Source organism: Nannobrachium achirus, assembly GCF_963921795.1.
Source record: "Nannobrachium achirus genome assembly, chromosome: 11".
Taxonomy (NCBI): Eukaryota; Metazoa; Chordata; class Actinopteri; order Myctophiformes; family Myctophidae; genus Nannobrachium; species Nannobrachium achirus.
In genome coordinates this window covers 46,364,727-46,377,509 of record NC_137820.1, presented here as the reverse complement: position 1 = coordinate 46,377,509, position 12,783 = coordinate 46,364,727, and the positions used below count along the sequence as shown (strand labels likewise).

General features: G+C 41.1%; 1 protein-coding gene across 1 annotated transcript; it reads left to right on the top strand.

Annotated features, from left to right (window-relative positions):
* Positions 1–10,090: 10,090 nt before the first annotated feature.
* LOC308294390 (C3a anaphylatoxin chemotactic receptor-like) lies at positions 10,091–12,048 on the top strand (the record flags this gene model as incomplete). Its single annotated transcript, XM_080737122.1, has 2 exons — positions 10,091–10,210; positions 11,170–12,048. 2 exons carry the CDS (start codon positions 10,091–10,093, stop codon positions 12,046–12,048), a joined length of 999 nt encoding a protein of 332 aa, XP_080593248.1.
* Positions 12,049–12,783: the final 735 nt, after the last annotated feature.

The window sequence follows — 12,783 nt, the reverse complement described above, 5'->3', positions numbered from 1 at the left end:
ATGTTTATGATGTCATTGTGAGAATGTGCTATAGTGTTGTAGTCGAGTCCACCTAAAGTGTCCAAGTCAAGTCCAAGTCCTAGGGGGTTCGAGTCCGTTTTGTCTTATTAAAAAAAAGAACAAATAAGACTTGGACTTGGACTATATGTAGTACAATATCCCAAATCACAGACGATAATTATCCAGTCTAATATCATGATATGGATACAAAAATAATATGAATTTAAAAAGAATTATAGATTATAGGTCTACTACTGTAATCTATAACATTTTTAAACATTGCTGTTATAGCTGTGTCATTGTAATAAAGCTGCATGATTATGGCAAAACTTATATTATCAAACAAAATCTTATTTTAATATTTTTTAATAAAAGCTAAAATAAATAAATAAGGTTTCCCTTCAAACACATAGCAGTACGTGCATGTCTGCATTTCATTGTTTAAGGTGAGAAATGTACCTTATGTCATTAGTCTGATGCCTTCAAGTATGCAAAGCAAAAAAATACCCCATGTTATCAAACAAAATCTTATTTTAATATTTTTTAATAAAAGCTAAAATAAATAAATAAGGTTTCCCTATTCAAACACATAGCAGTACGTGCATGTCTGCATTTCATTGTTTAAGGTGAGAAATGTACCTTATGTCATTAGTCTGATGCCTTCAAGTATGCAAAGCAAAAAAATACCCCATGTTACTGCTTCAAGTTGTTTTGATTCGTTTTAACCTCTCTACAGAGACTTACAATGTTACACTTCTCTCTATTGATCAGTGCACTTTAAAACGTTCGGATGAGGCTAACGAGTTGTAATAGGCTACACCTGGAAAGACAAAAATTCTGTCTTCCGTCAATTCTTAATCCAGCGGTACGGGTGGATTAATGATCACAAAGGCTGTGTTTGGAATTGGAAGCTGTGTAGGCCTACTGTTTAAATAAGGACTTATTTATTTGGGAACATGTCGAGGATGTCCTGCAGGCTGCAGGTAAGAGGAAAGCAGAGAGAGTTGTCTGTTGGCGAAAAAAGAACTTTTGGGAACTTGCTTGCTGCTGCTGCTGCTGCTGAGCGGAGGGGCTCTGCGTGTGTGGCTGTGTGCCTGTGTGTGTGTGCTGCGTGCGTGCGACTGTGTGTGCCTATCAGATGCGCATCAGATAATTCAGATATGCTCCGGCGCAACATTAATAGGCTATATACCATTAAAACCAAAGTAACGAGCCTGTTTTGAAAATGTAGCAGAGTAAAAGTACAGATACTTGTGTTAAAATGTAACGGATAAAAGTAAAAAGTACTCAGACAAATAACTACTCGGTAAAGTACAAAGTACTGAAAAAAGTACTTTGTTACAGTAACAAAGTATTTGTACTTCGTTACTTCCCATCTCTGTAACAGAGTACATCTACAGTGCAGTATTGATACTTTTACGATACTTTTACTTAAGTAAAACATTTGAGTACTTTTTCCAACAGCTAATTTCCCCCATAGCCTGGAGGAGCGGTAACTGCTATTGGCCCAGTTCTTTCCCCCCCATTGTCTGGAAGGGCACTCCTGGGGTACTGTCCTGCGATTGGCCCTTAGCTCAGTACCATGTAACATGGATAGCCTATCCAGAAGAGGTAATCAATGGTCGTCTAAGAAAATGACCTGATTACCGAAGCTGGTGGCCCAGCTTAAAAACAGGAAATGCCCTCTGATTCCAAAAATGAAAGGAGGGGGACATTTTTAAGGCAATACAAATTTGCCTGCCAGGAAATGTCCACCCACATTGGTGGTAAGTTCATGAAAATGGTATGCCAATTAACTCCAAACAGCCCAAAAGACACAATGCAGCACTATTTTACCACACTGACTCTGAAAACAGAAGTAGCTACAGGTGTGTGGTACAATAGTTTGGACTGAGTTGGCATGGCCATTTTCATGGGGGGGGGGGGGGGGGGGGGACATTTCAGTGGTTCACTCATAATGTCATCAGTGAACAGGAAAATAACTGTCAGGTCATGAGATAATTTAATATAGGCGGAGCACTTAATTTTGTTTTTTGCTTACAGTAAATCCAGCATATAGTGAAACGAGGATTAGGCCTACTTCTGTATTCTGCATGCATGCAGAACAGCTGAATTGACATTATTGTTCCTGCAAAGGCAACTTCATGATTTCATACAATAATTCTATATAGTCATTGCTATTCAGGGCTGGAAACCTGACGAACCTGCCAGCACAAATTAGATTTATTTCGGGATTAGTCAGGCTAATTCAGGTAAGTCCTTCAGTTCAGTCTGCAGCAGGTGTGGGTCCCAATGACTACAAAACTGTTATAACAGCTAAACATGCTTTGTAAACCTTTTATAATACTACATTGATGTTTGTTAGCTGGTATTTGTCTAATCAGGATAGTAAACTATTGTACACCAGTGCATGACCCGTGCCTGGTTTAATTCCTAATTATTTGTACGCATAGTGTGTGTACAGTAGTTACTAGTAATACCAATAATCATATAGACATAAAGAAAATTAAGACTTTCTATGAAGCCTATACTCTATGCCTGCATTATAATCTGTTAATAATACTGTATAATTACAAGCAATCCTAATGCTTGATAAGAATAATCAATAATAATTAAGGCTGGGACTTTAACTGATTAATTGCGATTAATTAATTACAGAAAATTAATGCGGTTAAAAAAATTAACGCATTTTAATCGCACTTAGTTTTTGCACCACAGAACCTTCAGTTTCGGGCATACTGATGCACCAACCAAGAAGAGACAACAAACGCAAAGGGAGAAGTAGCCGATCAGAGCGCTTTGCTTGGCCCAGTGGATGCGAAATTTAGATTTAAAAAACTCACTCTTTGATTCACTCGTACAACAAAATGTGTTTTACTTGAAAAAATATGCTTTTCAGGTCAAATATCGATGTGCGATTAAAATGCGATTAATTGCGATTAATTAATCACAGAGCCTGTAATTAATTAGATTAAAATGTTTAATCGCATCCCGGCCCTAATAATAATCTATAGCAATAAAGCATTTTGTCTCATAAGGTAAATTATAAAGGCATTATAATCTGCTTATAACATTGTAGAATTACAGTTACTGTACACTTATAACAATAATCAAATTATAATATACAGTGTGTGTGTGTGTGTGTGTGTGTGTGTGTGTGTGTGTGTGTGTGTGTGTGTGTGTGTGTGTGTGTGTGTGTGTGTGTGTTTTAATATACGGCCCTGATTTTATTTGGAAACTTGCGAAATGGGACATTCTGCATTATGAGATTTTTTACTTGGTATTATTAAGTATTAAGTATTATTTTGATGCCAATACTTTTGCACTTTTACCCAAGTACATTCTGAATACCGGATTTTACTTTAGTATTTCTACATAGTATTGTACATCTATGGTAGGGTAAGTGATTTTCTTTGATTAAATTAAGTGTTAAATAGCATACCCATTGTTATAGAGCCAGTGTGGCAGTCAGTGTGCTATGTCAACATACATTTTAATGACACCCCATCAAACATATTTTGATTGTCAGGACATTGTTATAACAATCATTAGACTCTCCCCGACTCCCTCCCCTGTCAAAGTTCAGAATTTTAATGAATGTAGAACTATGTGCTGGGTGTGATTTGCAGACAGGTCAGAATTGAATTGACCACATTTAAAACAATATTTTATTTTAAAATAAAAATCCTACCTCTCACACTTCTGCCAGACAGTGTGCCATTAATCACCCTCCCCTGTGCCAATGTTGGCACCCGTGTCAACCCTAAGGTTGTTCTATATTACAGTCTTTACAGTTTATTAAAGAGCTGGAGAGACAGGGAGAACCCTGTTAATGAACAAACACTCTATAGCAATGAATACTATGACAATATAGTGCTTTAACCTTTTAACAAAAACACAGCTGCTTTTAAAATGCTATTTGTGCATTTCTGGAGAATGGTAATAGGTTAATAGTTCAGTCTCAGTAGCCTACACTTACTAGGAAGCAAAAATAAAAACTAAGTTCTGCTTGTGGTGAGGTAAACTAGAGAGAATAGGCTACAGTACTGAGGCACTCCATCTGCCTCACCACAAGCAGAACTTATTTTATCTTTTGCTTCTGTACAGTATGTGTACCTACCTGTTTCACTGAAGAGCACCTGTTTGAGAAAGTCACGGCATGCAGGCAGCACTTCCTAATTCTGTTTAATAGTTTTGAGCTTGTAGACCAGCTATTTCTTTTCACAACACCATTAGGCTATACAGTAAGACTCCCTAATCGGGAGATAAGCGTCCGTCAGGTCACATGTATGATCGGCTACTTTTGACTATTTTCCCATATTTTTTTCCCGGCGGCGCGGGGGTCCGCGGGGGCCCCGGCGGTGGCTGGGCCCCCGGGGACCCCCTGGGTGCCGGCCCCGTCTCTCCCGGTTGCTGGGGGGCCGAGTTACGGCTTTTTAGCGGGCTGCAGTGTCGGGGGTCCGGCGCTGGGTGGCTCTACGCACGGCTGTCTCCGCGTTGCCGAGGCGGACTCGTGGGTACTGGCCCTCCCAGTCGATCCTAGCCCGAGTTACAGCATTTTATGTGCACTGCAGTGACGGGGGTCCTCTGCAGACGGACGGACTGACTGAATGACAGCCGGTGGAGGTTTTGATAGTAACTGCGACCTGACGTTTGCAACAACATAAAATAAGGCTTATGGTTAATCTTGATTTAGTTGATTAGATATTCTTTTTTAAAGTCCATTCAATAATAATCTTCTCAATTATTCATCGATCGGCAAAGTAGTCGACAGATACTCGATTGCTGCCATTGTTCTATAGTTCGAGCTAAGAGCAGTTCTGTCTGAGGAAGACAGTGTGAGAATAGTCTGAGGATGTGGTGCGTGGTAGCCTGACTGTAGATTATGCCTAGCGGAGGCCATTATGTGGTCAAGTAGCCTAAGTAGGTCATGTCTAGAGAAATGGAGGATGTGCAACATTAAGCCAAGTAGAAAGGAGGAGGCTCGCACACCGTCTTATGCTCCCAAATAGAGTATTTTTTATTGCAACGTTTCGACCCTCAGTGGGTCTTCGTCAGGTATGTTGATTGATGCCTGACGAAGACCCACTGAGGGTCGAAACGTTGCAATAAAAAATACTCTATTTGGGAGCATAAGAGGGTGTGCGAGCCTCCTCCTTTCTACTCGGTATGTTTTTTTAGCTCTGCACCCGGAAAGTTTTTATAAGATGTGCGTGCTCTTTTGACTTCTCAACATTAAGCCAAACCACAACCTTATGACTTGCAAACAACCACTGCCTCTGAAGCCACACTGGTGTTAAAACCTATGCTGAACAGAGAGAACTACACTATATTGTACAAAAGTACATAATAGGCTACACACCAAAAGCTCTCGCACACACACACAAAGGAAATACCGGTTGTATGCTTTCAAAGGGATGCTTAACTATACCTTCTTCCCAGTGGTGTTACCTAATTACATTTACTTTACTAGAGTATTTGAAATTTACAGTAGCCTACTTTTACTCCTTCTCAACTACATCTCAGAGGCAAGTATGGTACTTTTCTTCCACTACAATTATTTGAAAACTTTAGTTACTAGTTTGTAGATTTTTATTATTATTACAAAACATAACCACCTCAGCCCCTTATACATTTTGGCCATTTGAAAATAGCTGATCTACAAGCTTATAATGTGTCTTCATGCAACGCATTATGAGCTTGTACATCTGTTTTTTTTTTACTTCTTTATTGCCCTTCATTCAGCAATTCATCAAGTTTACATTGTATACAATTTGTTCTTTCTTTTCCTTTTTTTCTTTTTTTTATCATTCCAGTATACATTTTGATTTTGTTTTCTCACACATGACATAACTAGAAGCAGTGCTCTTCCGAGCACAGGTCTCCACCAGGCCAGGTGTCCTGGTGGTACTACTGTATAATAGGCCAATGTAAAAAGGGTGGCATATGTTCTTCACCTTAGACCTTTCATGGCAATCGGACGCTGCATGCATGATTTGAAGCATTGTGTTCCAAAAATGTGTTTTGCTAAAGTCTACCTGCTGGTGGCGCTATAACAGGCCAATGTGAAAAGGGTAGCATTTGTTACTTGACATAGTGGGAATATGTGGGCAAATTTCACGGTAATGGCAAGCTGCGTTGATGATTTGAGGCATTTTTGTTCAAAAATGGAGCAATCCTGCAAACTTTGGAAGTTAATATTAGCCAATCAGGATGGAATATGAAATATCAGATGGATCAGACTTGATCACATGACTATAGAGATACTGTGTACTGATTTGTGTTATTTTTGGAGAAAATCTGAAGGAGTAATATCCAAAAATGTGTTTTACATAAGTCGGCCCAAAGGTGGCGCTATAAAAGGCTGATGTAAAGAATGCAGGGCAAAGGTTTATCCTTAGCCTCGAGGGAGTGCGCTTACAAAGTTTGAATCTAATCGGTGGAGTTATAGGTAAAACCACAAATCGGCCTGTTATAGCGCCACCATGAGGCTGATTTCAAAAATTTGAAGTGGCATTTCTTCCTCGGCCTAGTGGGAACGTGTGTGCGCGATTTCATGATAATTGCACTTTGCGTTTGGGATTTGAGGCATTTTGTTCAAAACGGCTCAATACTACAAACTTTGGAAGCCAATCTTAGCCAATCAGGATGGAATATGCAAAATCGGACAGATCCGTGTCGATCACATGACTGTCGAGATACTGCCTACCGATTTGTAGGATTTTTGGACAAAATCTGTAAGAGTAGTGCACCGAAATGTGTTTTGCGAACATCGGCCACTAGGTGGCGCTAGAAAAGGCCCATTTGAAAAGTTTAGGGCAGAGGTTCTAGATTGGCATCCAGGGAATGTGTGTGCTCACTTTGGCAGCGACCGGGCCAACGGCGACTGAGATTAGGTGCTCACAAACGGCGAGGACGCACGGACGGACGGACGGACGGACGGACGGACGGACGCACGGACGGACGGACGAAGGGGAAAACATACTCTCCCCCATGCCTTCGGCTGGTGGAGACAATAAACATACATGACACGATACAAAACAAAGAAATATCAAACTAAACATTACAAACATTACAAAAAAGAGGAACATAAACCCATACATCTGCCTTGAGGGAAAGGTTGGGAGCCCTTTAGCCGCCTCTACCTGGGATCTTTCTGTTATTTTCAAAGATTTGTATCATTTGAAATGGCTTATTTTTGGTACTTTAAGAACATTTTGTTTTGATAACAATATGTTTTATTTATTGTTAGAATTCCGTACATTTACTTGTAAGCAGCGGCGGCTCCAAAGAATTGTGACCTCAGGGGATATGGGGGGCTGGCCTTTTTTAGAGCAGGGGCTAATGAATTTAGTCAACAAACAATAATGAATAATACTAATGCAACAAACAAGATTCTCTCACTTAGGGTATGGATGAACAGATCAGATCATTGGCATTGGCAGTCTGTGGACTGTAGGTGATCGGATAGGGTTTTTGTGAGGCTGAAGATGCTTTCCAACATAAAAAGATTTTATAGTATGGTTTACATACAGTAGAAGTATCAGTATGTCAATTGTCTTTCACATATATTTTTGCCAGACCCATGAAATGGGTAAGCCTACATAAGCAAATGTCTGTCGGTCCGGGTTTTCTATATAAAGGGTATATATGATGACATGCCTACAAAAGGCATGATGTCATAAATGATGATGACAGACAGGGGGTCTGGCACAACCAGGTTGACCTGGTTTATTTATTCATTCCTTAAATACCGTATTTGTCATCACAATTGGGTTTGTGTGGTGGGGGGCTTGGGAGGGAGCTAAGCCTTCACCAGGGGGTGTTAAAGGGATATTCCACTTTTAAAAAAAATCACACTTGTGTGAACTGAGCGGTGGTGTGTGTGTGTGTGTGTGTGTGTGTGTGTGTGTGTGTGTGTGTGTGTGTGTGTGTGTGTGTGTGTGTGTCCTGTGTGTGTCCCCTGTGTGTGTGTGTGTGTGTGTGTGTGTGTGTGTGTGTGTGTGTGTGTGTGTGTGTGTGTGTGTGTGTGTGTGTGTGTGTGTGTGTGTGTGTGTGTGTGCCCCCTGTGTGTGTTTGTGTGTGAGTGTGCCTGGCCTATGCCTGGCCTATCCTGAACAACAGCGCCCCTCCCTTAATATGTGTGGTCAGAAAAGGTTACTGCAGGCTACATACCCGGAGACAGACAGACAGACAGACAAACAGACAAACAGACAGACAGACACGGCCCACACACACGGCCACGTATAGGAGCGTTGTGACCACCGCTCAAAAACTCTGCCTTGCATGGGTCTGCGTCCCCAGGCTCAGGGCCTCTCCACACACACACACATTGTTACTTCAAACTCCATTTTAACCATGATAGATTCATTAAAAAGACCTATTATTATTTTCTGGTGACTCATAATACCCTCTTAATATGTGAGCAGGCCGTTTTTTTTTCGATAACATTTTTCATATATTTTTATTTTTTTTGTTTTGTATTTAATTTTTCTAATTATTAAAGGTGATACACCATGCATTTAAAAAGTATTTATGTCATATTGTTTATGTCCCAAAAACATTTTTCAAAAGGTTTGAGGCTAAATTACCACTCCTGAATAGAGAGCCTCTCTCATTTTGAATGGCTCTCAGAGCATTTTCAGCTGCAGTACCACCTTTGGCCTGAACTGTGCCACCCCCCCCCCCCCCCCCACCCCCCCCCAAAAAAAAAAAAAAAAAGTTTTTGAAGAAAAAAAAAATGTTTTCATATGAGGACGGATTCTGCCAATGCTTTTCAATGGGAACAGAGCGTTGTTTTCTTTTGCAGGAATCTGTTGAAAAGCATTGTCAGAACCTGCCTTCATATAGGGAGAATTCAACTTCGGTGTGACCATGCCCCTAACAGTATTTCTACATTGCAGTATTGATACTTTTACTTAAGTAAAAAATCACACCTGTGCGAAGTGAGCAGTGGGCACCGCATGGTATCAAACACGACACACATGCATATCTCCTTGTATTGGCCGTTCTGTCCGTGACGTCAGTTATCTCCATACATTGACGTGCTCATACATACATACTTAACATACAGTACACAACAAAGCCAGATGTAGGAGCGGTTAGCACCGGTCAAAAATGTGAGTACTTATTCCACCACTGCAAATAACAATAACAGCACAATGACAACTATCATTCAATAAACATAATGTGCTCAGAGATGAGCTGGGAAGTCCCAGATGAGTTGGCACAACCAATGATGCCACAGTTACAACAAAGTGAAATTTAATGCATTCTATACCAGTGAGATGCAGGTCTTATGTTGCAGACACATTTAGAGACCACAACCACAAGGTCTCTACATGCGTCTGCAACATTTGTCCTACATTCAAATTGTGAAACAAGGAGTACTTCTGCATAACACGACAGCACAAGCTTCACACACGCATGTGCTGTTAATTAGTCATTAGTCATTAGTCATGTGCATGTGCAGTGGTGTAAAGCTAGTATTTTTTTTAGTAGTTCATCCCCAAAATGACTTTTTTTCTATCGATTACTCACCCTATGGAAACTCACATTCTTAAGACAATAATTTGATTATAATGAATACCCGGCATTCCGTCTGGAGAATGGAGACACGTCTCCGGAATCAATGGGGGTACATTTATAATATAATTACTAATTGTCTATTCTACCAAGTAGTGTACGGTAGTTAACTGCATTCACATGGTATTCTAGGTTTTAATTAGACCCTGAATAGACAGCTGAAAAGAAAACCATCAGCATTCTGTGCGTCCAGGGCTAGAGTTTGCTAGTATAAACCAACCCGCACATTTCCGCGGCCGGGGTGGTTTAGACAAATACTGCCTTGCTGTGTCTCAGTCAGGAGTGTTCTGAAAAAGGCTTTAGAATGACATTGTTACGCTTGCACATGTATAGTAGACAGGATGACTTAATATAAATGAAATGAATGAAGCCAAATGGTACTGTGACTTGACTTGAACATGACTTGTCATGCACTGGTGTTCTTCCTTTCATGCAGGGGTAAAGAATATCGTCCATCTCCTCCATCCCTCTCTTCGAACTCCTGTCAAATAAGCAGGGTCAGGACATGATGATGGACATCAATGGCATCGTAGACAACATCACTTTTGTCATCTATACCCTCACTGTTATTCTGGGAATCACAGGCAACTCTTTGGTGATCTGGGTTGCAAGTTTCAAACTCAAGGTGGATATGAAATCTTGACTTTTAAAATGTATATATTTTATGGGGAAAGGAAATCAACTGAAGTCTCAATACATACTGTATTGATAAAATGAATAGGAAATAGCTAGTAGTACAGCCTGTATAACAGATTGACTCAGTAGCAGTTTTTGTCTCCGCTTTTCTCAGTCTGGGAGTCTTCCAAAATGAAATGGGGCGTTTTAGATCTGTGGTCTGTGGTTGTTGCGGGACAAAGCAGACAAATAAACAACAACAGTAATAACTATGGTATAACTTTATCCAAGGTCATATATGCAGTGTTTACAATTACTCAAGCTAGAGCGATTGTCAACAAGAGAGAGCGGCACTGGCTGATGACGTCAATTCCCTTTCTGCTGTGATTTGTTAAGCACTAATCGATAATAAAGTGCCTGCTACTGTATGGAACAGGTGATGTTCGGAAATCAGGCTCAAATGGAAGCCTCAGAGACTGAGAAGTGGAGTGAAAACACCGAACGTAGCGAGTCAGTCTTGATTCCAGGCCACATGTTTTTAAAAGTAGCCTACCATGATTTGTGTTAATTGTTAGCTCTACCGTTATTTTGTAAGAGCAGTTTTTATGTCTTCTTCTTCTTCAAAAAGGAGGATATTGGATTTCTGAACAGAATTCAGAAATTCTGCAATTGTGATCTCTTACCACTGTTTGGTTAAAATATATAGTGTGGTGCTAAAAAAGCAAGTTCCTTAATGAATAAATCGACTTCCTCTCATCTCATCTCTTCTCTCATCATCTCATCTCACATCTCCCCCCCTGCTCTCTCCATCTCCTCCTCTCTCATTCATCTCTTCTCTCATCATCTCATCTCACATCTCCCCCCCTGCTCTCTCCATCTCCTCCTCTCTCATTCATCTCTTCTCTCATCATCTCATCTCACATCTCCCCCCCTGCTCTCTCCATCTCCTCCTCTCTCATTCATCTCCAGCCCACAGTGAACAACGTGTGGCTGGTGAACCTGGCAGTGGCCGACCTGATCTTCTGCTTGGCACGTGTCAACTCCCTCGTCAAGTGGCTCTTCTTCCACCACTGGCCCATCGACGCGTTCAGCTGCAAGTTCAATGGATTCTTCAAGTACGCCAACATGTTCTGCTCCGTCTTCCTGCTGGCTGTCATCAGCGTTGACCGTGCGCTGTGCGTCTGGTGTCCCGTCTTCATCAGGAATCGGAGAACCCTGCTAGCTGCGAGGGTGATAAGCACCTGCGTCTGGCTGCTGGCGTCCATTTTGAGCGCTCCGTACTTCCATTACCGGGAAGTGTATGTGGGGAAGGACAACTTGACCAGGTGTAGCGTGGGGGTGAAAGGGTCAAACGTCACAGATGACAAAGCTGTCGTGCTGGCATTGAGCACCATTCGCTTCTCGTGTGGCTTCCTGCTGCCTTTCATCGTCATCATCCTCTGCTACATCATGATGGGCGTTGGCATCAGACGCACAGGCCTCGCCAATAGATCTCGACCGCTTCGCATTTTGGCATCGCTGGTCATCGCTTTCTTCCTGTGCTGGGCGCCCTACCACTTCTTACAGCTGGCCAGTATGAGGGACAAGAAAAGCCTTGGGATAAAGACCGGGCTGCAAGTGGCAAAGGCGTTGGCATACTTCAATAGCTGTGTGAACCCACTGCTCTACTTCTGCATGGGGGTGGACGCGAAGGCCAGGTTCAGACAGAGCCTAGCCGGGGTGTGCCGCAGGGCGCTGGCTGAGGATGGGGATGGGAGTCGGAGAACATCTAGGATGTCTTCGGGATCAGTGCTCTCAGGGGATGAAAACTGTATCAGGATGGAAGCCACTGCTCTGACAACAATGTGATGGAGAGGCAGTCTCAGTTTCTTTTTATGTTGTAAAGAGTTATCTTATTTTTATATATAAAAAATAAAGTACTAGCTGATCAGTCTATCAAATAATTAAAAACAAAAGGGGCCCAGATAGCCTATGGGACCACACACCTACTGTTTTGCAAACCGGCATACATATTGCACACTGTACACAAATGGTCTCATATTTTGATGCTAGTGAGACTACTTAGGGTTGTATATTTGCTCCAGTAGATAATATCACGTGGCAAAATAATCCTCCCATGTATTATGGCAAAATAAATTAATGTAACTAACTAATATACACAATGCATGAAATATAAGCCTAAATGTTTGCAATACTTCTTCTCACTATGCTGCTTGTGCAAAATATCTGGAAACTGTAAAAAGTACTATTGCTTAGCTCGGGCATGGCTTGCCTTGATTTTTGTCCAGAAAACATTGCTGCTTGGAAACGCTTTTTGCATTTGAGTCAAAGTAACAAGGATAAAGAAATCATTCCAGCAAGCCCATATGCAAGCAATGCTCCATAATATGCAAGCAGTGACAATCAAGGTGTTAACATTTTCTTTACATAAAGAAACAGCCACTCTGTAATTTTAATATCTCTATGATGTGGATGTTACTGTGCTGGTGACAATGTGAATTGACTCTTCGGGAATTAAAGTTCCAAATGATTTGAATCAATAAAAGTATATTCTAAAGTATCTGTATAATAGAGTATGTTAAC